Genomic DNA, 23,612 nt, shown 5'->3' on the forward strand with positions numbered 1-23,612 from the left:
AGGAAGTGCACGGGGGTTCAGACCGGAGGAGAGAGAGAGCACAGGGAGAACATAGACATAACGGGCAGGGGAAACAGGGAATAAACACAAAGAGGGACGAGGGCTCATGAATACACAGAGGGGCACACAGGGGGTAAGAGTCACGAAGGGAAAACACTTAGGGAACAACACAACAGGGCAACTCAGGAAACATGGCCTAAATAAGGAACGAAATACAAAAATACAGGAAACTAAGAATACTGGGCCAACATGGCGACGGCATGGGTGGAGACACGAAGGCTGCAGCTGGCGGCGGCGTGGAAGCTGGGGACGGGGACTCCGAGGCTGCAGCTGATGGAGCAGCTGGTGGCTGGACGGGCTCCTCGGGCCCCCCAGTTGACGAGGAAGGTTGCTGAACAGGTCCCTCGGACCCTCCAGCGGAGACAGGCGGCTGAACGGGCCCCTCGGACCCTCCAGCGGAGACAGGCGGCTGAACGGGCCCCTCGGACCCTCCAGCGGAGACGAGGAGGTGCTGGCTAGGCTGAGCAGAGCCGCCAGCAGAGACGAAGAGCGGCTGGAGGCGTTCCCCTGAACCCCCAGCGGAGACGAGGAGGTGCTGGCCGGGCTGACCAGAGCCGCCAGCGGAGACGAAAAACAGCTGTCGGACGGGACCCTCGGACCCTCCAGCTGACGTGACGTGAAGCGGTGGTGTCGCCGCAGGGTGCCAGATAGGCACACCCGGGAGTTCAACAGCAGATGCAGGACAAACAGTTATGGAGGCCCCTGGCTGGACTAGGAGCTGAGGAAACACAGGCTGCTGAGGCACAATCCCAGAGAGAGAAAGAGCGGGTGAAAAACATGCTATAGGGCTTAATATCTTGGCACAAAAGACCATGAAATGAGCAGTGGTAGTGACCACCAGTTCTGAGCCAGCAATCATTAGGTTCCCAGAGTCTGCATCAGTCTAAAGCGGCTCACAGGTTACTGGCCCAGTCTCAGTAATCCTAGGAGAGGTCAACATAAGCTGGTTGGACTTAACCGATGGTAGTGTGCGGCTCAGAGGAGCTGGTTCAACCATACAGAAAACAAGAATTGCCACTCGATCCACAAAAACAAGGCTTAGATCATCAGGAGCTGACTCCTGGAAAAACAGTAAATACACAGGTATGGACCTAACCAATGGCACCGTGGTAGCATGACTGTGGTGTGTTGGATGAATGTGTTTGTTGGAACCCGCACCCGCAGTGATCTGTGGCTTCAGAGTGATAACTATATTGAGTGGAGAGACAGATACAGGTAAAACGGTACGTAAACCATTAACTGAAGCAGGTGACACTTCAGGCTGAGAGTGAGTGGTTACACCATTGTTCAAGGCCAAAATCCTATCTAGTGATGAGTTCACAGAGGCAGGAGAAAATGGTGTCACGTTAACCCTGATCTCAGCCTCCATCTCCTGAGTGGAGGTAATGGTGCTGGAGCAAAACAGTTCAAAATCACCTTGTTTATTACCTCCAGGAAGACAGAAGTCATGTCAGGATAACTAGTTATGTTTTCGTTACCTTCATTCAGAGACTGGTGGAGGAGCAGGGCTCATGAATACACTTAGGGAACAACACAACAGGGCAACTCAGGAAACATGGCCTAAAAAAGGAATACAAAAATACAGGAAACTAAGAATACTGGGCCAACATGGGCCAGGACCATGACAAACCAAGGCAATGTTTATACAACAAAACTACAATTTTGCATTTTTTATAAATATATATTTATTTTAAATGGTACAATTCATTACCAGTACCTTAAAAATCCATTGTCCAGAAGCAGGTGTGATAATATTACAATACAGAAAAAAAAATTAAAAGTAATGTAAAATTTAACATCATGGCTCTCATCACTAAGTATTTAAGTCAATACCTTATATAATATCAAAATATGCAATTGAAAATTTATTTTTAAATATTTTTTAAGTGATTAAAATCGTGTCCAGAGTTTTTGTCAACACCATCAGATTTTTTTAAAAGTACAAAAAAATCAGGAATTATTGTGGGCAGCTTACACTCTGAGGACCCCTTTACCACTTCCTGTTTGATACACATGCCATGAGGTCACTGCTGTGATAATTTGTTTGTTTTTATTTCATTTATTGCACACCTTTCTGATAAAACTCTGTGTCACAACCATAGTGCGTCAACACCAAAGTCGATGAAATGCAAGATTTAAATTTTTTTTCTTGTAAAAAGAGCCTCATTTAGGTAGATTGTAGAGGCCATAAGCAGCTGATGAAAAACAAGATGGCTTCTGTCAGATAAACATGTGTTATGAGAGAAAGTCGGTGATGTCAACACCATCAGGATTTTGGTCTGACGGTGTTGACCCTTTTTCTAATGGTGTTGACAAATGCCACAAAAGTGTGCTATTCATCAATTATATTATCAATTATAAGTTATTTTTTACTAATATTTCAGATATATTACCTCCTGTGTATTTTACTGATATTTCTGCTTCACAAATGTGTCAAATATTATCAAATTTGTATTATCTTGAATCTCATTGTTTATGTATACATTATTGATCCTGTAGGAAAATGCTTAGTCCTCTGCATTTAACCAATTCACTCAGTGATGCAGTGGGCAGCTACCAATGCACAGTGTTGGGGAGTAACGGAATACATGTACCGCCGTTACGTATTTAAAATACAAAATATGAGTAACTGTATTCCGTTACAGTTACCGTTTAAAAAGGTGGTATTCAGAATACAGTTACTTTGTTGAAATAAATGGATTACACTGCGGTACTTTCCTGTTCCATTTTGTCGCGGGTCAGGACTGTTTGGGTTTTGTTTGACAGCTACGTTCTGTTGTTCCAGGCGGCAGGGTTACGGTTGCCATGGTTACAGGGCGACGCTCTCTCTCTCTCTGCGACTGTGTGTTTCCTGGGTGAGAGAGCGCCTTTTCGTTGTTGTTGTTGTTGTGCTAAGCTAACAGGCAGAATGCTACAAGCATAGCTCTAAAGAATGTAGCATCATGGGCAGTGTAGTCCGTGTTGCAGGGAGAATGGACTGCCATACATGTTATGGGTCTGTGAGCGCGAGGAGGGAGAAAAAGGGGAGTGGAAAGGTACGAGTTGTCATCGAGGAAAAACGGGAGCTGGAAGCATGTAAATATAATAATAACCACTTCAGCCAAGAAGAGTGCCTGACGAGCCCAGTTGTAAGTAAGCTATTAAGACTCGACTGTACACTGTGTTCGTGTTTTCCTCCGAAAACAATAAGTTCCGTTGGAGCAGTCTTTCAACGCCTCTCTCTGTCTCTCGCAAGAAAAGTTGACCCACACAACAAAGTAAAGCTATTTTTCGGCTACGAGCCGACAGGGACCCCGCCGTATTAGTCAGAGGTCCCTTTACTACAGTTCGGAGTCGCGGACCTTCAGTAATAGTAATAAATCACACAGCAATAGTACATTCACGTTGTTGTAAAAAGCATGATAATATATTAAGTAATCCAAAGTATTCAGAATACGTTACTGTCATTGAGTAACGTAACGGAATACGTTACAGAATACATTTTGGGGCATGTATTCTGTATTCTGCAATGGAATACATTTTAAAAGTAACCTTCCCAACACTGCCAATGCAGGATAGCCGCTGTTCGTTGTATTTGAACGCCCAACCTTTCAATCATGTGGCATCTACTGAGCTAGCTGTGCCCGAGAGCTGTTCTTTAAGTGATGATGGATGAATCCTGCTTCCGGGCCCAAACTACTGTGTTTATTAAGCCTGTTGTGCTGTTAAAATGTTTTAATGCTTTTATCTTGTTCTATTACATCTGAACAAGCCCCTAAAAGCAGCCAGTGATCACTGTCAGCCTAACCATCGCGAACCCTCACGTTAACTTTTATCAAGTGGAAAAAAGTTAGCGTTCATCCTCCAGCTTCACTGTGTTTATGTTATGCTAAGATAGCTGTGTCGCTAGCGATCACATAGCACATCATTATATACCAGCTAGCCCAACTTCAGTAACCTGACAATAGTCACTGCAGTTTAGTTTTCTGTCTCCATTTATGTTGGAAGTGATAGCAGAGCTGGTGTATCATGTTCAGGTGGAAACAAGCAATCTAACTTTAACTCTGTTAAATTTCATATATTCTGTCTTCATGGATACCTGGATGTTACACCTGGTAGAGCCACACTGATCATTTTATTAAAGATGAAAGAATTTAGAGAGTTTGTATCTCTCAGTGATGCCGCAGAGTTCCTTTGACTTTGGGATCTGCAGCGGAGTTTGGACCTGGAAACAGCTAATGACATCAAACTTAATGGCTGGATAGCATTTCTATTGCTTAATGCATAATTGTGTTATGAATATTCATCCTTAATCTGTGAAAAAGCATAAGGTTCAGAAAAATGATAGTGATTACAAAATGGTACATTTCAGGCTAAAATAGCAAAGGGGAAGCTGTCAGTAGAGGAACGAAAGAGAAGGAACAGGGATGATCAAAAAAGAAGGAGAGAAAACATTAACAGCCAGCCTGAGTTGAAGAAAGAGTTTCTCATAAAGGGAAAGATGGACAAATAGAGTGAAAGAGGGAAAAATAAAGAACATCAGTGATCTGAAAGGAAGAGAAAAAAGTCAGAAGACAAGGTTTTGGAAACAAGCACAGAGGGGCCACCGTAAATATACTTTTATTTATTCACTCCACATAGCAATGTTTGGTTTCTTCCTGAATACTATCGTTGTTTATATTTACTGCGGGAAGAAATGGTAAAAACTGTGTTTTATAAGGAAAATGCTCAAAAACGCTCTCCGCCTGTGAACAAGAACAAAACCCAAAGAAACCCCAGCCTTTCCTGTTGGTCGAAAAATGTACCATGTCGACCAATAGAAAAATGATATGGCAACATGGCATTTAGTTGTTTAGGAAGGGGGAAGTTGTAGGAGTGACAGCGGTGTTTTGAGATGTGAGAGATTTGCGACGTTTAGCGCAAATCTTGTGTAGTTAGTGTGTAGTGTAGTCAATAGTTTTGTTGTGTGTGTCAGAACAATGAGGCGACTGCTGAATGTTACAGGTGTTACAGCAGTGATACATCTCCTGTTGTCAGGCCTGCAGGTATCAGGCTGTTGTTCTCCTTCATCTCATAGTGGACAGAAATTATTTTTGCAGTGACACAAATAATTTGTGTGGCATCAGATTTGATGCAGAACAGCTGATTGTTCTGTAACTAGTGTGAAATGTTTATTTAAAAACATCTTGGCTGCATTTTTAGGTAAACAGCTGCAAAAAACTTTGTTGTTTGCATAACTCAGTTACTTTTTTGAAGAAGTAACTATAATTAATTGCCCAACATTGGTCATTATTTACTGTATTTTGCAGACAGAGAGTTACAGACTCTCTCCCAGACCACAGACTCATAATACAAGTCAGAGCTTTATAGAAAAAAAAAAAGAAAGTTGTGTTTTCAAAATTGGAGTTCAAGTTATTTTCCTTCCAATAGTGTTAACATCCTACACAGGTCAGGAAAAAGATTTTTTTTTAAATTTTCGTTGTAAGTGGGCTAAAGCAGTTAATTAAAAGTAGTCTAACATAAATGCTGTAATTTGATTACTTTAATAAACCATGTAACTTAGATGGATTTGATGCTGGCGTGACCACAGCGGACACGTCTGCTGTTGCTCACAGTGGTCCAAGGGACCGCTCAGAGAGTTTGTGTGTTCGCTCCGACACATGAACAATTAGAGGGAACATTGGCTGTAACTAAGTTTAAGAATATAATCCACCCACTGTTATCATCTTCAATGCCCTGTACCAACACAGAGCAGAGCAGCTATCTGAATACTACTCCAACAGAGGTCGATCATCTTGTTAATAATATCACCTCCTCACTACGTACGACTCTGGATACTGTAGCTCCTGTGAAAACTAAGGTCTCTAATCAGAAGTACCTGACTCCGTGGTATATTTCTCAAACACGTACCCTAAAGCAGATGACTCGTAATCTGGAGAGGAAATGGCGTGTCACAAATCTAGAGGATCATCATTTAGCCTGGAGAAATAGTTTGCTGCTTTATAAGTAAGCCCTCCGCAAAGCCAGAACATCTTACTATTCATCACTGATTGAAGAAAATCAGAATAACCCCAGGTTTCTCTTCAGCTCTGTAGCCAGGCTGACAAACAATCAGAGCTCTGTTGAGCCAACCATCCCTTTAACGTTAACTAGTAATAACTTCATGAACTTCTTCACAAATAAAATTTTTATCATTAGAGAAAAAATTACCAGTAATCATCCCACAGATGTAATATTATCTACAGCTACTCTTAGTACCATTGATGTTAAGTTAGACTCTTTTTCTCCAATTGATCTTTCTGAGTTAACTTCAATAATTAATTCCTCAGAACCATCAACGTGTCTTTTAGACCCCATTCCTACAAAACTTCCATTAATTAATTCTTTGATCTTAAATATGATCAACCTATCTCTAATAATCAGCTATGTACCACATGCCTTCAAGCTGGCTGTAGTTAAACCTTTACTCAAAAAGCCATCTCTAGACCCAGCAGTCTTAGCTAATTACAGGCCAATCTCCAACCTTCCTTTCATATCAAACATCCTTGAAAGAGTAGTTGTCAAACAGCTAACAGATCATCTGCAGAGGAATGGTTTATTTGAAGAGTTTCAGCCAGGTTTCAGAGCTCATCACAGCACAGAAACAGCTTTAGTGAAGGTTACAAATGATCTTCTTATGGCTTCTGACAGTGAACTCATCTCTGTGCTTGTCCTGCTAGACCTTAGTGCAGCATTCGATACTGTCGACCAAAATATCCTATTAGAGCGATTAGAACATGCTGTAGGTATTACAGGTATTGTACTGCAGTGGTTTGTATCATATCTATCTAATAGACTCCAGTTTGTGCATGTAAATGGAGAGTCCTCTTCACACACTGAGGTCAATTATGGAGTTCCACAGGGTTCAGTGCTAGGACCAATTCTGTTTACATTGTACATGCTTCCCTTAGGCAGCATCATTAGAAGACAAAGCATACATTTTCACTGCTATGCAGATGACACCCAGCTCTATCTGTCCATGAAGCCAGATACCACACAACAATGAGTTAAACTGCAGGAATGTCTTAAAGACATAAAGACCTGGATGGCCGCTAACTTTCTGCTTCTTAATTCAGATAAAACTGAGGTTATTGTACTCGGCCCTGAAAATCTTAGAAATATGGTATCTAACCAGATTCTTACTCTGGATGGCATTACCTTGGCCTCCAGTAACACTGTGAGGAACCTTGGAGTCATTTTTGACCAGGACATGTCCTTTAACGCACATATTTAACGCACATATGTAAGACTGCTTTCTTCCATTTGCGCAACATCTCTAAAGTTAGAAATATCCTGTCTCAGAGTGATGCTGAATAGTGATGGGATTTCCGGCTCTTTTTAGAGAACTGGCTCTCACATATGCTTTCAATTGTGTAATTTAAGTGATCTAGGTAACATATATAAATAAAACCACTTTTTTTTTACATTAGTAATTCCTTTTGTGCATAATTTTATATTGTTGTTAATAATAAATTAATTAAAGCAACAAAACAACCTAAAGAGCCGGTTCGGAGCCGAAAGAGCCGGCTCTTTTTAGTGAGGCGAGCAGAAGGAGCCGGTTCTCTAAAAAGAGCTGGAAATCCCATCACTAGTAGTGATGGTAAATTTGATTCCTTTTAGTGAATCGAGTTTGAATGAGTCACTCACCAAAATGAATCGGGTGTTTTGAGTCATTTGAGTCACTGAGTCAGTTGCTAGGAGAGTGCAAAAAATTTACATTTTCATGCAAACTTAATTTGTTTGTCTTTTCATGTAAACCCTATTGCTAAGATGAGTGATTGAAAAAGAAAAACAACTCTTTTATAGAGCAAAAAAGAGCAAAAAAAAAAAGATTTGTAAAGGGAACATTTATTTTTATTTCAATAGAATATCAATGAAATTTCTGACAGATAGAAAATGAAATGTGAATCAACAAAATCAAAATCAAAAATATAAATAAAAATAAATAAAATTCACAGATTACTGTGTTCAAAAGTACTAGTCCACTTCAAAATTAATTGTCCCTTACAGATTGGCATTGAGGAAAATAAGCTCCCGAACTTTTCCAGGGCTGAGGCGGTTCCTCCTGTCTGTAATTATTTGTCCTGCCTTTGAAAAGATCCGCTCTAATGGAACGGAAGTTGCCACTATGCAGAGTCTCGTCTTCATAATATCGCAGGTTTTTTTGAAGACAGTGGCACGGGACTTCCACCACTCCAGGAGGTCAGATGTCCGGGGTAGGAGTGGCTCTGACAGGAATCCTTTAATCTCCAGCATTGCCTCTGTGAAGGGGTTTTGGACTCCTGGCCTCAGTGATGCAACCCGCTCCTCAAAATCGGCCCAAATCACAGGCACTGTCTCAGTGGAAGTACTGGCCTGTGGGACACCCTCTCCTTCCTCTGTGCTGGGTGTTGCCAGTGGCAGTGGTCTTAAGGACCTTGATGCAGCTCCCACAACTCTTGTTACAGCATCTTCTGCATGTCTATCATGTAAAAATGCATGCTTCTTGAACCTGGGATCCAAAAGTGTAGCATCTGCAAGCAGGCTCACTTGTTCGATCCCCCCAGCCGTTTGACAATTTCTGCCATGAGGATGTCTACCATGTTGTGGATTGGCTGATAGATGGAAGGACTTCTCTGTCTGTGTGCAGTAATCCTCTGCAGCCCTCTTGCCATTAAAATGGCTTTTGATCCAGTAACAAACCTGTTGAGGAGAAATAAAGGAAAGACTATAGTTCCATGCGTTTTAATGCAGTTACAGTGCAGTGCATTAAGCATACATTGTCATATAAAACCATTTTACAGTTTACATTTAATTATAAGCTGTTGTAAGAAACATCTTAAATGCTATTATCTGGGAAAGAATTGAAAAATGTGTTTAGGCAAATGTAATGACACAACATGAAATATATACATGTATTATGATACTATTTTAACATACCTTTCGGCACTCAGTTCCACAGTCACTTCCTCAAAAGGCTGCAGGATCTCACAGGTTTCCTTGACCATCTCCCACTCTTCAAGTGACAGGGTTTGCAGCTGTGGATTTACCAAGGCCAGGGTGGAAATGAGGGGATCCTTCACTTCTGCAATCCGCTTCAGCATGTAATAAGTGGAATTCCACCTGGTTGGCACATCTTGCTTCAGTCGTAGTTGGGGCTGTCCCATCTGCTGCTGTGTCTCTCTCAGTTTAGCAGAAGCCACTGTGCTGCGGCGTGTATATTCAGTTATTGCTTTTACCTTTCTAATAATTTCTTGAATTTGAGACTGATGGATTCCCTTTCTGACAATTAAATTCAAAATGTGTGCAAAACAATTTAGATGGTTCCAGTGCAGGATGTCACCCACAGCCTTCTTGACATTGGCTGCACTATCACTTACACATGCAACTATCTTTTCCATAATGGCCCATTCAGTTGCAATGCTTTCCAGCTCTCTAGCCAGGTTTTCAGATGTATGGTTGTCTTTTAATTCAAAACAGTCCAACAAGTTTGACTGCAGCTTAAACTCGGTCACATAGTGGCATGTAACAGACATGTAACTTGCTGATGTGCTGGAGGTCCAGCAGTCAGTTGTTAAGCACACAGCAGGTGCTGTCTTGATTTTTTCCTGAACATCAGCTCTTATCTTCTGAAACAAATTGGGCATCAGCTGTCTTGATACTGTACTTCTACTGGGAAGAACATATGAAGGATCAAGTGCCTTGGTGAACTCCCTAAATTCTCTGTCATCAACGATTGAAAAGGGCTGAAAATCTTGGGCAATCATTTTAACCAGAGCCTGGTCAACCTTGCTCTGCTGAAGTGGTATCATGGGCCTTGACACAAATGCTCCCATGTAAGACTGGCTCTGTCTTCTTTTTGCTGATTGTTGTTCTTGCCCTGCTGTGTGTGTGCTTGTATTTTCTTTCTGAGTACTTGTTGATGTGCTGCTGGAATAAACAGGTGATGTGACCGCTGTTGATAATGCTGCTGTTGAAGATTGTTGCTCCTGCTGCTGGCTGCTAGGTTGTCCAATGCTAGTAGCTGCGTTTTGACTGTGCTGTTGTTGTAGCATGACTGTGGGGTGCTTGCTACTGAGATGTCTTCTCATATTTGATGTACTTGCCCCTCGAAAAGACAAAACTGTCTTGCAAATGTTGCATTGTGCGTGTGTTGCACTTTTCATTTGAAAATGCATCCAAATATCGCTTCTTCGATGACTATCCATTGTTCCTCGTATCTTTAACTCGCACTGCCGGCAAACAACACCGTAGTACCGCCCCCTTGCCCCATACACGTGGAAAAAAACACAAACACCTTTAGAATTTTCTGTTTTTTTATTATTAGTATTTTCCTCAAATGTGTCACATATATATTTTCTTATCTAAATAATTTAGTGAAATAGCGAATTTCTAATTATTTAACTTACATTATTGCAGCAGCAGTTCATATATTTTTTCCTTAAGTCTGCTTATGATCTTTTCAAAAAAACAAAGTGTAGACTGAATGTTATACTGCGTCAGTCAGACTATCGGATTTCGTCTTCGGTGAAGGAGCGACTCTTCCAAGGTAACACGCTCTGAGTTTCAACAGCTGATAACCGAGAGGGAGGGGTGAGTGTGTCTCATGAAGCATGAGGGTCCACTGAGCTGTGTACCATGGGGCGCTAATGTACCTTAACGTTGGTGCTAACTAAGAAGAAGAAGAAGCTGCGAATCGGGAGGGAGGGGGTGAGTGAGTGAGTGATTCCTCTATGCTACGATTCAGCACAGGAAGGGAGGGGGTGAGTGAGTCAGTGATTCGTTCAACTCGATCGAGCTATGAGCCAGGAGGGAGGGGGTGAGTGAGTCAGTGATTCGTTCAACTCGTTTTAGCTGTGAGCCAGGAGGGAGGGAGTGAGTCCTGAGTGATTCGTTTATGCTACAATTCAGCACAGCAAGGGAGGGGGTTAGTGAGTCCTGAGTGATTCGCTTATGCTACGATTCAGCACAGGAATGGAGGGGGTGAGTAACTCAAATGTGCTGTTAGCATGTTAGCTGAGCGATGCTACAGTGAACCAAGGAGCTATTTTCTTGATGTGAGGTTTCTACTCAAGGTTTTTTCTTCCAGTTCAGAGCAGAAATGCTTTTGTTAAGAAACTGGCTGTTGTTTCCCCCCCACAATTTTAATTATAAGCTAGATATATTTCTACTAATGGAATTAGCTTGCTAACAGCAACAGGGATGAGTCAGTGAGTCAGTTGGGCTTGTGAATCATGATTCACGAGTCAGTAAAGTGATTCTCGAGTATTGAATGATTCGTTCACGAATCGAACATCACTAATCACTAGTGCTCAGTCGCCTAGTGCCTGAGCTCGGATCATACCAAAATTAGGGGGAATTTACGATGGTACGCTCTGTGCTTCGTGTGTTGTTTTTGTTTTATACAGTTGTCAGGCAGGCATCTAACTAACAAATTACACTCTGAAAAAATGACCCGGGCTTAAGCCCTGTAAGCCACCACCCCCGCTCCGCTGATGGTTGACTCCAAATCTCCTGAACACTATGTCGATTTGAGAAGACCGAAACAGCGAGACCAAGACCGAGACCAAAGTCAGTCGAGACCAAGACAAGACCCAGACAAAAGTCCACGTAAAAGTGGTCTCGAGACCAAGACCGGTCTCGAGACATCCAACTCTACAAAAGAATGCCACATCACTCGATGGAAATGAGCATTATCAGCCTACACCGGGCTGAAGTCAAAGACAGCCCGAAAGGATCTGAGGTCTGAGTTGCAGTCTGAGGTGCAACCCGATGGTGTCAGATGGACCGAAACATAACTTTTCAGAGGTGTTCTATGGATTTTTATTTCAGGCAAGCATGGTTCAAGGTTCAAGGTTCTTTATTATTTGTCACATGCATAGTTATACAAGTATAACACACAGTGAAATGTAGCCTGACACGCTCCTCGACATGTGCAAAAATTGGGGGGGGGGGGGGGGGGGGGTGTAGAGGAAGAACATTATATATATATATATATATATATATATATATATATATAGCACAAGATCCATAGAGGCTGGGGTCTATCACACCAGGCAAGACCCCAGGTGCAGGCTGTGTAAAGATGCCCCAGAGACAATCCAGCACATAACAGCAGGGTGCAAGATGCTAGCAGGCAAGGCATACATGGAACGCCATAACCAAGTAGCCGGCATAGTGTACAGGAACATCTGTGCTGAGTACAACCTGGAAGTCCCGAGGTCAAAATGGGAGATGCCCCCAAGGGTGGTGGAGAATGACCGAGCTAAGATCCTGTGGGACTTCCAGATACAGACGGACAAAATGGTGGTGGCTAACCAACCGGACATAGTGGTGGTAGACAAACAGAAGAAGGCGGCCGTAGTGATCGATGTAGCGGTTCCCAATGACAGCAATATCAGGAAGAAAGAACACGAGAAGCTGGAGAAATACCAAGGGCTCAGAGAAGAGCTCGAGAGGATGTGGAGGGTGAAGGTAACGGTGGTCCCCGTGGTAATCGGAGCACTAGGTGCGGTGACTCCCAAGCTAGGCGAGTGGCTCCAGCAGATCCCGGGAACAACATCGGAAATCTCTGTCCAGAAGAGCGCAGTCCTGGGAACAGCTAAGATACTGCGCAGGACCCTCAAGCTCCCAGGCCTCTGGTAGAGGACCCGAGCTTGAAGGATAAACCGCCCGCAGGGGCGTGCTGGGTGTTTATACACATATAGTATATACACTGGGTGAATGTGCAGTAGTAGCAGCAAGCAGGTGAATTCTGTACATTAATATGGATAGATATCTGACTATTTTACAGGATACACAATATAAACATATTTAAAATTAAAGGAATTGAAATGTACATTGTGCCTTGGTTTAGTGTCTGGAAGAGTCCTGTCTCAGTCAATTATAGATGATGTGAGAGGGCGGGTGTGTGTGTTTAGGGCACGGACGGTCAGTCACGTCAGTGGTATCAATTCCCTTATTCTCCAGGAATTGCCTGCATGAGGCTAGGTACTGTCATGCACCAGAAGGAACCCAGGACCCACTGCACCTAATGGCTGTTGCCAAGCCTGTACTGAAATGGATAAATGTGATGCTTTTTTCCACTCAAAAATGTTGCTACAGAACTGAGGCAGCTTGCGCAATAATACATTGCTCTAATCATGGACACAAAGGGGAGAGAGTACACCTCTGAGACAGTTTAACAGTCCTGGGACTGGTATGTACCTAGCCTCTTGTTTCTGAGCTAGGATTAATATGTCACCTCTGTCACTGCAGGAGCCCTGTCCTATGCTGAGCTGGGAACATGCATGAAGAAGTCTGGCGGGCATTACACATACATAATGGAAGCGTTTGGACCTCAGATGGCTTTTATAAGACTATGGGCTGATCTCATTGCTATAAGGTAATGCTTTTTGCCTCAAATTAAGTCTGAATCTTTAGCTCTACAAATCATTGTTTTTTGTCACAAAGTATAATATAAAGGATGTTGCTTGTGGTGGCAAGAGTCACTGGTTCCAGCAGTAAGCAGCTATTTTCTGTAACAGTGTAAAGCCTTAATACAATGCTAACTCGGTAGCAAACAGAGAGACAGATGCAGTCAGTGACAGGTCAGTAGTTGGTGGAGACCAAAAACAAAGCTAAACAAGACAAATGTTGGACTTAAGTGAGTATTAACATGATTCAAAAAGGAAGCTGATGTTACTCATCAAACCTGATGGGACCTTTGCCATAACATCTTTATAAGTGTTATCTTTCAGTTTGATTTACAGATCTGTTGCTCATTAGTGACCACATAGTATAAATAAAACTGAATTGAATTGAAAGTTTAGACTCGGGGTGTCACATGTAACCACGGATTGACGATAAATCTGATTATATAAATTGTCTAATTGTATGTGTTTGTACAGTTACTGGGACTTATTCAACACAAAATACAACAAGTTGTATGGAGGTGATGAAAAAGTTTAAGAAGAAAAGACAAGAAGCTATAGATGAATTTAAATGACAGTATTATTTCTATTATTATATTATATATATTATTGCATTTGGGTGCTCTAGTTTAGATTATACCACATCAGCACAAAAATAATTTCTCTCAATCTCAGGCTTTTACATCATCACCATCACACAAGTCAATGCTGCTGTAATTGGTGGAGGAGCAGAAAACAACTCGTACGCCTCTAGTCACCTAATGTGTTGCAAATATTGTGTAGTGTCTATTTTACAAAAAAAATGGTGTATACATAATCTCTTAGACTGTGTTTGGTGGGGAGCAAAAGCTGAATGGCTGCATGTGACACTAAGTTTACTTTGTACCACAGAGTTGAAAAAATGCTCTATGGAAGTAAATGTGTACACAGACAAGGTGAAGCAGTACAAACCAGTCTACTGGCTATTTGGAGCTGCACAATCTTATGCTACCCTCAGGCTACAAGGACTGAATGGAAACCATGGGAAATGAACAGAGAGGGAGGCAGAGAATGAAAACAAGAATGAGGGGGACAAAGAGCGATTTCCCCGGCTGCAGTGACTGCTGTGGGAAATGAAGAGGGAAATACAGATGAGCCAGAAGCTGAGCCTTTGGGACTAGCCAGTATTGTTTCATTCATATTGAAACCAAGCCCACTACTGTGCACAGATGAGGATGTGATTATGGAAATGTTATGTCTAGGAAGTTGCCCATCTGATATTACAAACAAACTCCGATCGTTATACCTGCTACAGTGGGACTTACAGTGGGATGTGAAAGCCGGCTTGGAAATCACCACGATCGTATTTATTTGAGAAAGCTTTTAAATAGACCAGAGTCTGTGAAATGTGCTGTATAAGTAAACGTTTTTTTTTAACTTATTTATGATCTAACACATGTACCATCACCAAGTAATTTTTTTCTAAGAAGTCTTGTCACATATTTCATAACTTTCTATGAAGTCATGTTGGATCTTTCAGCATCAGCTGTATTATGCTGGGTTAAAAACCCATCAAACTGAGATCCTTTGATTTCATTTTTGTGACTTTTGTGTTTCACTTGCTTTTAAAAATGTATATCACAAAAACAAATATAACAAATATGCTGCCATCTAACAGATGCTTGTTTTCCCATACCCGCTACTGCATTTCTTTGTTTCATGTCCAGCTGCAGTGAATCGAAGTCATGTATTTGCTTTGTATTAGCTTTGATTTTGGTCACCACCTTCAGTGTTAGCTCTAGAACCATGTCTTTTTTGCTGTACTGACTTGATGAGACTGCCAAAGGTGAAGATGCAGAAAATGAAACAAAGCTGTAGTTGAAGGTGACTAAAAAACTCTACAAGGCTGGAAACATAAGTGATAATCTTTTATGGACGTATGAATGTTACCTAAGGTTATATAAATTAATGTTAATATAAAAACTGACATATTTGGTTGCATCTTGCAGGCCTGCAGGCATGGCGGTCATTTCTCTGGCCTTTGGTCAGTACATCCTGGAACCTCTGTTCATGCCATGTGGTATCCCCCCCCTGGCTGTCAAACTGGCCACAGCCATTGGCCTAAGTATATACCTTTGCTACTGTAATAAGGAGTGTTATAATATGCCCAGATGTTATCTTAGTGAATTGTTGTGAAGGGTGTTGTAAATAGCTCGGGTAAATAGCAGAAGACAGAAGTGTGCATGAGAAGGAAGAGGGGTTTGACAAAAAGACCCAGGACTATCCTCAGCTTATCAACCTTCTAAACAATCATAGGGCACAACAATCTCCAGTATAGCAAATTCACATGAATGAGCATTTCAGAGCATTTTAAACTGGGCCACTGATTATACACACTGATAGTTGCTCAGTTTCTCATATTCAGCCAAACTTTCCTACGTTCAGCACTGTAAATAACTGAGTTTGAATTCTGTCAAAAGTAGGACATTTTGTTTATATCATAAATGTTTGAACATAAAGTATAATTTGTTTTGTCAACACAACAAATTATTGATGGAATAAATAATCGCATCATGGTTTCCCAACTAAAGGATAAGTTGAGTGAATTAGTTGATCCTTCTCATTTATCTGAGGGAACATCAGGGCTTTGTCAGTCTAGTCGAGAGATGTAATGTCTCTAGCATGTCCTGGGTCTATCTTGAGGCCAGTCAGGAAGGGTGCTAGGCAGATGGTCGAGCCACCTCAACTGGTTCCTGTCATTGCGGAGGGGTATTGGCTCTATTTCTGATGAAGCCAGCAGAACTACTTTACCCACTAAAAGCAGAGATGAGGCCACCAAAGTTGAAGCCTTCCATAATTTGGCTCCAACTAGAATTTCTGTCCATAGAAATTCTGAACATAATCGGTGACACAGAAATGCCTTAGTGCCGTCTAGCACCCAGTGCAAATTAGTCCCACTTATTTCCAACAAAGCGACCTTCCGACGTTCCAAGCTCTCGCTGTAGTTGTACAATGGCTTGGAACAGTGGGTCAGGTACCCCATACTCCTGTAGCACCTGCCACAGGATACCTTGACGGATGCAGTCAGATACTTTCTCCAAACGTACAAAACATTTGTAGAATGGTTAGAAAAAAATACTGACGCACATTAAATATTCTCGAAAGGGGATATTTCTTAAAGATGGTAATTGTAACCACAATTTGCCAATACAGAGACTCCACCTCAGTTCTCCACTCAACGCAAGAGAGTCCAAAAACATAGAGGAACTCAGTGTGAATCTCATCCAATCCAGAGTTTCTGCCACCCAGTAGTAATTTAACTACCTCAGGGTCCCTGGTCCTCCAACTCTGCTTTCTCTTCTGAAGGCCTGTCAGTGGGATACAAGGCTGAGGGGCCCAAGTAACCCAGTACAGGGTGAGCTGGAGTGAAGTGGAAGACTGAAAAGACACCACTTGATATATTCGTATATTATATAATTATCATAATATAATATAATATAAACATGTTTTGACAAAAACAAATGCCCCCCACGCCAAATTTGTAGCTAAAGGCATCTGGTTATCAAAAAGCTTACAAAATGTTTCCTTTAATTCTAAACTGGTTTCTTGTAAGGCAGCGGTCCCCAACCCCCGGGCCTCGGACCAGTACCGGTCCGTGAGTCGTTTGGTACCGGGCCACGAGAGTTGAGGCTCAGGTGTGAAATGTATAGTTTTCAGGGTTTTTATCGGTTTTCAGCGTTATTTTGTTATCGTTTTTATCGTTCTTTTCACGTGTGTTATGAATAAATTTCCTTTTTTTCGGTACCGGTACTAGTTTTATTTTGTTGTATTTATCCGCGACACCTTAAAGGCTGGTCCATGAAAATATTGTCGGGCATAAACCGGTCCGTGGCGCAAAAAAGGTTGGAGACCGCTGCTGTAAGGCACAGGTTGTGACTGACGTTAGCACAGAAAACAACATTCAGGGACATCTGATCTTTAGTCACTACATAGAAAGTAATCCCACTTACTAAATGTAATAATGTGATATGACTAGCTTAGACTTTTCTGTTGATGGTGAGCCTTCAATATGGTCACAAACACTGTATGACTGCTTGACATGGTTCCCTCTCTCTGCAGCGTCTGTTATGTACCTGAACAGTATGAGCGTAACGTGGACAGCCAGGATTCAGATCTTCCTCACTGTCAGCAAGCTTCTGGCCATTGCCATCATAATAGTGCCAGGCATGTACCAGCTCTTTAAAGGTATCATCAGTGACACCTCTCTAGCACTGCACACGTACCACCACCAAAATTCTGAGTGTTCTGGGTTGCACACAGTGTTCAGCTGCACGTGGTTCAACATGAATCCTGCGTGTCATACACACCTGCTCACAGCATGCTACAGGTCGAGCATTTATTGGTGTCCGCACAGCAGGACAGGATTTCTGTCTTCCTCTCAACTGCAGACTTTGCTGTACTTTAAAATGTCATTAACTTAAAATGTTTCTCTGAAGCAATACTGTATGTGTCAGTGAGCACTCTTTGCATTCATTCCTTAAAACAGTAAAGTTAGTACATATTATGTATATAATGTTCTCCCAAGCCCTGGACTGCACACGATCTGTTGTATTTATTCAGTTTATCTCTCTTAATCTTTTTCACTCTGTCCACATTTCTGTAACGTAAGCCCAGATTGCAACTCATATATGCATATTTAATAAATTAAATAAATCTTCTTCATGAATTTGACCTTTAAATTAATTATACTTTTAATAACTTGATTATACTTTTGGGCTGTTTAACTCAGCATTTTCCTAATGTGAACAAATTATTAATTCAAAGAAATTTCTTAATTAACTTCAGAAAACGAATTACTCATTGACACGCAAATGTAATTACTGATTTTTCTTTGTGTGCCCGGCTGAGTCATTTGTGCACAGAGATAATGAAGCACCGTACTCCTGAAGCCTCTGCAGAAGGCAACCTCCAGCTTTAACGTTGTAAAAAATAAATCTACATTTGCACAGCTGATGGTGAATTATTGCAATTAATGTAATAACTCAACCATGGAGTTCATGTAGAGAGGCCAGTGTCTCCAGTAGCCCTCAGGTATACAGAGAGCTTTGTGATCATTTCTGTGATTGCAATTGTTAAAGATATTAAAATGATTTAAGAATTCACGTTTCTCTCACAAAACGCTACGTCCAGATGACCAGAATCAACTTTTGGAAATTTACTTTCCTGGATGATTGAGAATGCATCAAGACATCTTGCACAATAAGGCAAATGTGGCAGTTGATGTGTGTGCATGCTTGCAGGAGAGACCAGACACTTTGAGAATGCCTTTGACCTGAGTAATGTGCAGCTCTCTGGTATGCCACTGGCTTTCTACTCTGGGATGTACGCGTATGCTGGATGGTAAGTGTGCGCACGGTACACACATACACACACGTCTGGTTTGCTATCCTCCTGGTGACATCCCATTGACATAATGCTTTCCTGAGCCCTTTACTCTAACTCTAACCATCAAAAATGAATGCCTAATCCTAACCCTAATCATAACTACTTTAAAGAAGATTATTTTTTCAGGGAGCCCCTCATCCTTCCCTCGGTCTGGGAACCTGAGTGGTATACATTGTATGATACCATCCAGGACTTGATGCGCTATCAGAGAATTACAAAATAACAGACAGATAGTAATCAAGCCGGCGGACAAAGGGTCCAAAATAGTTCTAATGGACAAGCAGCAGTATAGGCTGGAAGCAAATAGACAATTGGAAGATGAAAAATACTATAAAAATATTCCTAGCTCTATCCAAACTGTGGTACAGCTTCAAATAGGACAAATCGTCAGACAGCTTTTCCATAAAAAGTATATCTCAGCTAAACAGCGGGACTATTTATTAGGATCCAACGATCCAAGTTCGAGACAATTCTATCTGTTGCCTAAGATACACAAGCGACCTGATACATGGACGAGACCAATAGTTTTGGATTGCAATAATCACAATACATTGATCTCTCTACCACAGGCATCCAAGTTATTTAAAAGATACATACCACTTCTTGCAGGTAATCCATCCCATAGTTGTGCCTAACCAAGCGTTTTTATTTACAATTGACATACACAGTCTTTAAACAAGCATCAACACACAGATGTGACTGATGGGGTGGAAAACTTCTTCCTGCGTTATCCGGTCACCAAGCGCCCGGATAACGCAGAAATTCTACATCTGTTGGAACTCTATCTTACCAACAATGACTTTGAATCTCAGGCTCTCCAAGGTATGGGGGCCCATCTCCCCTCACCACACTCCCTGCCAGTGGCTGATGCCCTCAGACGTTGGTGTGTTGGTGGTTCTTGGTGTCTGGGACTGGGTGCTCATGTATGTACCAGCTCACTCCTGGTGGCCGATTGGCGGGGCCGGGCGCCTGTGGCCCGGCTGGGCTCCTTCCAGGGGGTGGGGTGCCCTCAGGCCTCTGGCCTCTGGGCCTGAAGCTCGGTCCTCTCTGGCACAGCTGGCTGCCGGCAGAGCCCGTGGGCACGTCACTGCAACCCCCTCTGGCCTCTGCTCCGTAGCTGCTGGGCGACCTCTCGTTTGGGGCTCTACTCAGCTCTTCCCAGGAGGGTGGCACGGTTCCCCCCCTTTGGTGGTCCTCCTCGGGTCCTCGTACTCTGGGGCCTCTGGATGTCTGGAGTTTTGATCAGAATCAGAATCAGAATCAGAATGGGTTTATTGCCAGATGTTGAGGTTTACAACATTAGGAAATTGCTGCGGTGCTTCAGTGCAGACAATAAGAATTAAAGTGCTATGTAGAAAGAAAGATATGTGCATGAGATATACATGAGATATATACATGAGAATAAGAATTATGAGTGCTACGTAGAAAGATATATACATGAGTGCAGGTGGTGATCAGTGCCAAACATGAAATGATGCAGTGACACAGCGTAGGGTCATGTGTTAGTGGCGGGGACAATCATGTGGTTATTGTTCATGTGTCCAACAGCAGAGGGGAAGAAACTGTTCTTGTGGCGAGAGGTTCTGGTGCGAATGGACCGGAGCCTCCTGCCTGAGGGGAGCAGGTCAAACAGACTGTGTCCAGGGTGAGAAGGGTCAGCTGAGATCCGGGCTGCACGCCGCAGTGTCCTGGAGGTGTACAGGTCCTGCAGAGATGGGAGTCTGCAGCCAATCACCTTCTCAGCAGAGCGCACAACACGCTGCAGTCTCTGTTTGTCCCTGATAGTGGCTCCAGCGTACCACACGGTGATGGAGGAGGTGAGGATGGACTCGATGATTGCAGTGTAGAATTGCATCATCGTCCGTGTTGGCAGGTTGAATTTCTTCAGCTGCCTCAGGAAGTACATCCTCTGCTGGGCTTTCTTGATGACGGAGGTGATGGTGGGCTCCCACTTCAGGTCCTGGGTGATGGTGGTACCCAGGAAGCGGAATGAGTCCACAGAGGTGATGGGGGTGTCAGTCAGGATGATGGGGGGGAGTGGGGCTGTGTGCTTCCTGAAGTCCACAATAATCTCCACTGTCTTCTGGGCATTCAGCACCAGGTTGTTGTGGCTGCACCAAGACACCAGACGTTCAACCTCTCTCCTGTAGGCAGACTCGTCCCCGTCCGAGATGAGCCCAATGACGGTGGTGTCATCTGCGAACTTGATTAGCTTGACAGACTGGTGGGTGGAGGTGCAGCAGTTGGTGTACAGGGAGAAGAGCAGAGGAGAAAGAACACAGCCCTGAGGGGAGCCGGTGCTGATGGTCCGGGAGTCCGAGACATTCTTTCCCAGCCTCACGTGCTGCTTCCTGTCCGTCAGGAAGTCAGTGATCCACCGGCAGATGGGATCAGGCACATTCATCTGGGAAAGCTTGCCTCGGAGATGGTCTGGAAGGATGGTGTTGAAGGCAGAGCTGAAGTCCACAAACAGGATCCTGGCGTAGGTTCCTGGGGAGTCCAGATGCTGCAGGATGAAGTGTAGGGCCATGTTGATGGCGTCGTCTACAGACCTGTTGGCTCTATATGCAAACTGCAGGGGGTCCAGGAGGGGGGCCGTGAGGGTCTTGAGATGGGAGAGAACCAGGCGCTCAAATGACTTCATGACCACAGATGTCAGAGCCACGGGTCTGTAGTCATTTAGTCCAGTGATCCTAGGTTTCTTGGGGACAGGGATTATGGTAGAGGACTTGAAGCAGGCAGGCACATGACATGCCTGCAGTGAGGAGTTGAAGATGCCAGAAAACACTGGGGCCAGCTCGTTTGCACAGTGTCTGAGGGTGGCAGGAGACACACCGTCTGGGCCGGGAGCTTTCCGAGCATTCAGACTCCTAAACTGCTTCCTCACATCTGCTTCATGAATATGAAGAGTTGTGGTGGGAGGAGGTGGTGTGAAATCCTCTTTTGTGTGGGGTGAGGAGGGGGGTGTTGTAGGTGAAGTGTTTGATGGTGGTGATGGCTCTATGGAGGGGGGAGAGGTGGGGGAATTAGTGTCCAAAGTGCCTCTATTGTTGGGGTCGTTGGAGGTGTGAAGGCTGCCTGATGGCTCGTCAAAACGGCAGTAAAAGTCGTTAAGGGTGTTGGCTAAGAGCAAGTCATCAGTGGAGTGGGGGGTTTTAGGCTTGTAGTTTGTAATATTCCTAAAACCTTTCCACACAGAGGCCGAGTCATTCTCTGAGATCTGCTGCTGCATCTTCTCAGAGTGCTGATGTTTGGCAATGTCCACTTCTTTAGTGAACCTGTACTTGGCCTCTCTGTAGCAGTCCCTGTCTCCGCTTCTGAACGCCTTACTCTTTTCCAGCCACAGCTTTTTGAGTTTAGGAGTAAACCAGGGTTTGTCATTGTTATAACTCACCCTGGTGCGTGATGGCACAATGCTGTCCTCACAGAAGTGGATATAGGAGGTGACAGTGTCCGTAAACTCGTCCAAGCTGTTAGAAGCAGCCTTCAATGTGTCCCAGTCTGTGGTCTCCAAACACGTGCGAAGCTCCTCCACAGCCTTGTTGCTCCACAGTTTTTTGGTCCTCACGACAGGTTTGGAGAGCTTCAGCCTCTGTCTGTACGCGGGGATTAGGTGGATCATGACGTGGTCAGAAAGTCCGAGTGAAGCGCGGGGCACCGCGCGATAGGCCCCGCTGATCGTGCTGTAGCAGTGGTCCAATGTCCTCTCCTCTCTGGTCGGGCATTTAATATACTGCTTGTATTTCGGAAGCTCATGGCTCAGATTGGCTTTGTTAAAGTCCCCAAGAGCAATGATGAGAGAGTCTGGGTATGTCCGCTCCATGTGGAGAATCTGCTCTGCGAGTGCACACTGAGCTGCCTGCGCATCTGCGTCTGGCGGGATGTAAACAGCGGCCAGGATGAATGAAGCAAACTCCCGCGGAGAATAAAACGGTTTGCAGTGAATAAAAAGATATTCCAGAGAGGGAGAGCAGTGCTGAGCAATCACTGTTACATCTGTGCACCAGCCACTATTGATGTAGAAGCAGACACCTCCACCTTTGGTTTTACCGGAGAGAGCGGCCTGCCGGTCCGCGCGCAGCAGATGAAAGCCCTCCAGCTTGAGCGCGCAGTCCGGGATGTCCTCACTGAGCCACGACTCCGTAAAACATAAGACACAGGAGGAGGCAAAGTCTCTGTTCATGCTTCTCATCAGGGCCAGTTCGTCTATCTTATTCCAGAGTGAGCGTACATTAGAAAGGAAGATCCCAGGAAGGGCCGTTCTCAGTCCGCGCCTCCTCAAACGCACGAGTACGCCGGCTCGCTTACCTCTCTTTCGACGTCTCACTTTCCTGATCAGAGTCAGCAGTAAATCTGCCGCAGATGCGACAAATATTGGAAATAAATCCACAGGCGTTGTAGTCCTGCAGTTAAGGAGCTCTTCTCTGGTGTAAGAATATCCAGAGGAGTGCCCAGACACAGAAGAAATGCACAAAAACAAGACAAAAGTAACGCACTGAAGCACCAGGGCATCCATACGCGGCGCCATCTTGGAAAATAATCTCCTCCATACCTGCTTCATGCCCTGGTGGACGGGGCTATGGCTCCCCACACTCCCTAGCAGATTGTTACATGGAGAAACCTTTTGAATACAAGCATGCTGATCCACACAGGTGTGCACACAGGTGTACACACGGGTGTTCACAGACACAAACTACACCTTTCTTGGCTGCTGCCTCA

At 43.6% G+C, this 23,612-nt stretch overlaps 1 protein-coding gene across 2 annotated transcripts in view; it reads left to right on the forward strand.

Annotated features, from left to right (window-relative positions):
* The window catches only part of slc7a11 (solute carrier family 7 member 11), a 57,394-nt gene that overhangs the window by 10,834 nt on the left and 22,948 nt on the right, over positions 1–23,612 (forward strand). For both annotated transcript variants that reach the window (XM_085282252.1, XM_085282262.1), the window contains exons 2-5: positions 13,315–13,441; positions 15,458–15,573; positions 17,568–17,693; positions 18,749–18,848. In XM_085282252.1, the coding sequence (XP_085138378.1) occupies positions 13,315–13,441; positions 15,458–15,573; positions 17,568–17,693; positions 18,749–18,848 (469 nt within the window). The remainder of the gene's footprint in view (positions 1–13,314; positions 13,442–15,457; positions 15,574–17,567; positions 17,694–18,748; positions 18,849–23,612) is intronic.

The sequence above is a fragment of the Mchenga conophoros genome, linkage group LG2 (genome assembly GCF_057382185.1).
Source record: "Mchenga conophoros isolate Kocher_MC1m ecotype Shallow Benthic linkage group LG2, M_conophoros_male_GT1.1, whole genome shotgun sequence".
NCBI lineage: Eukaryota > Metazoa > Chordata > Actinopteri > Cichliformes > Cichlidae > Mchenga > Mchenga conophoros.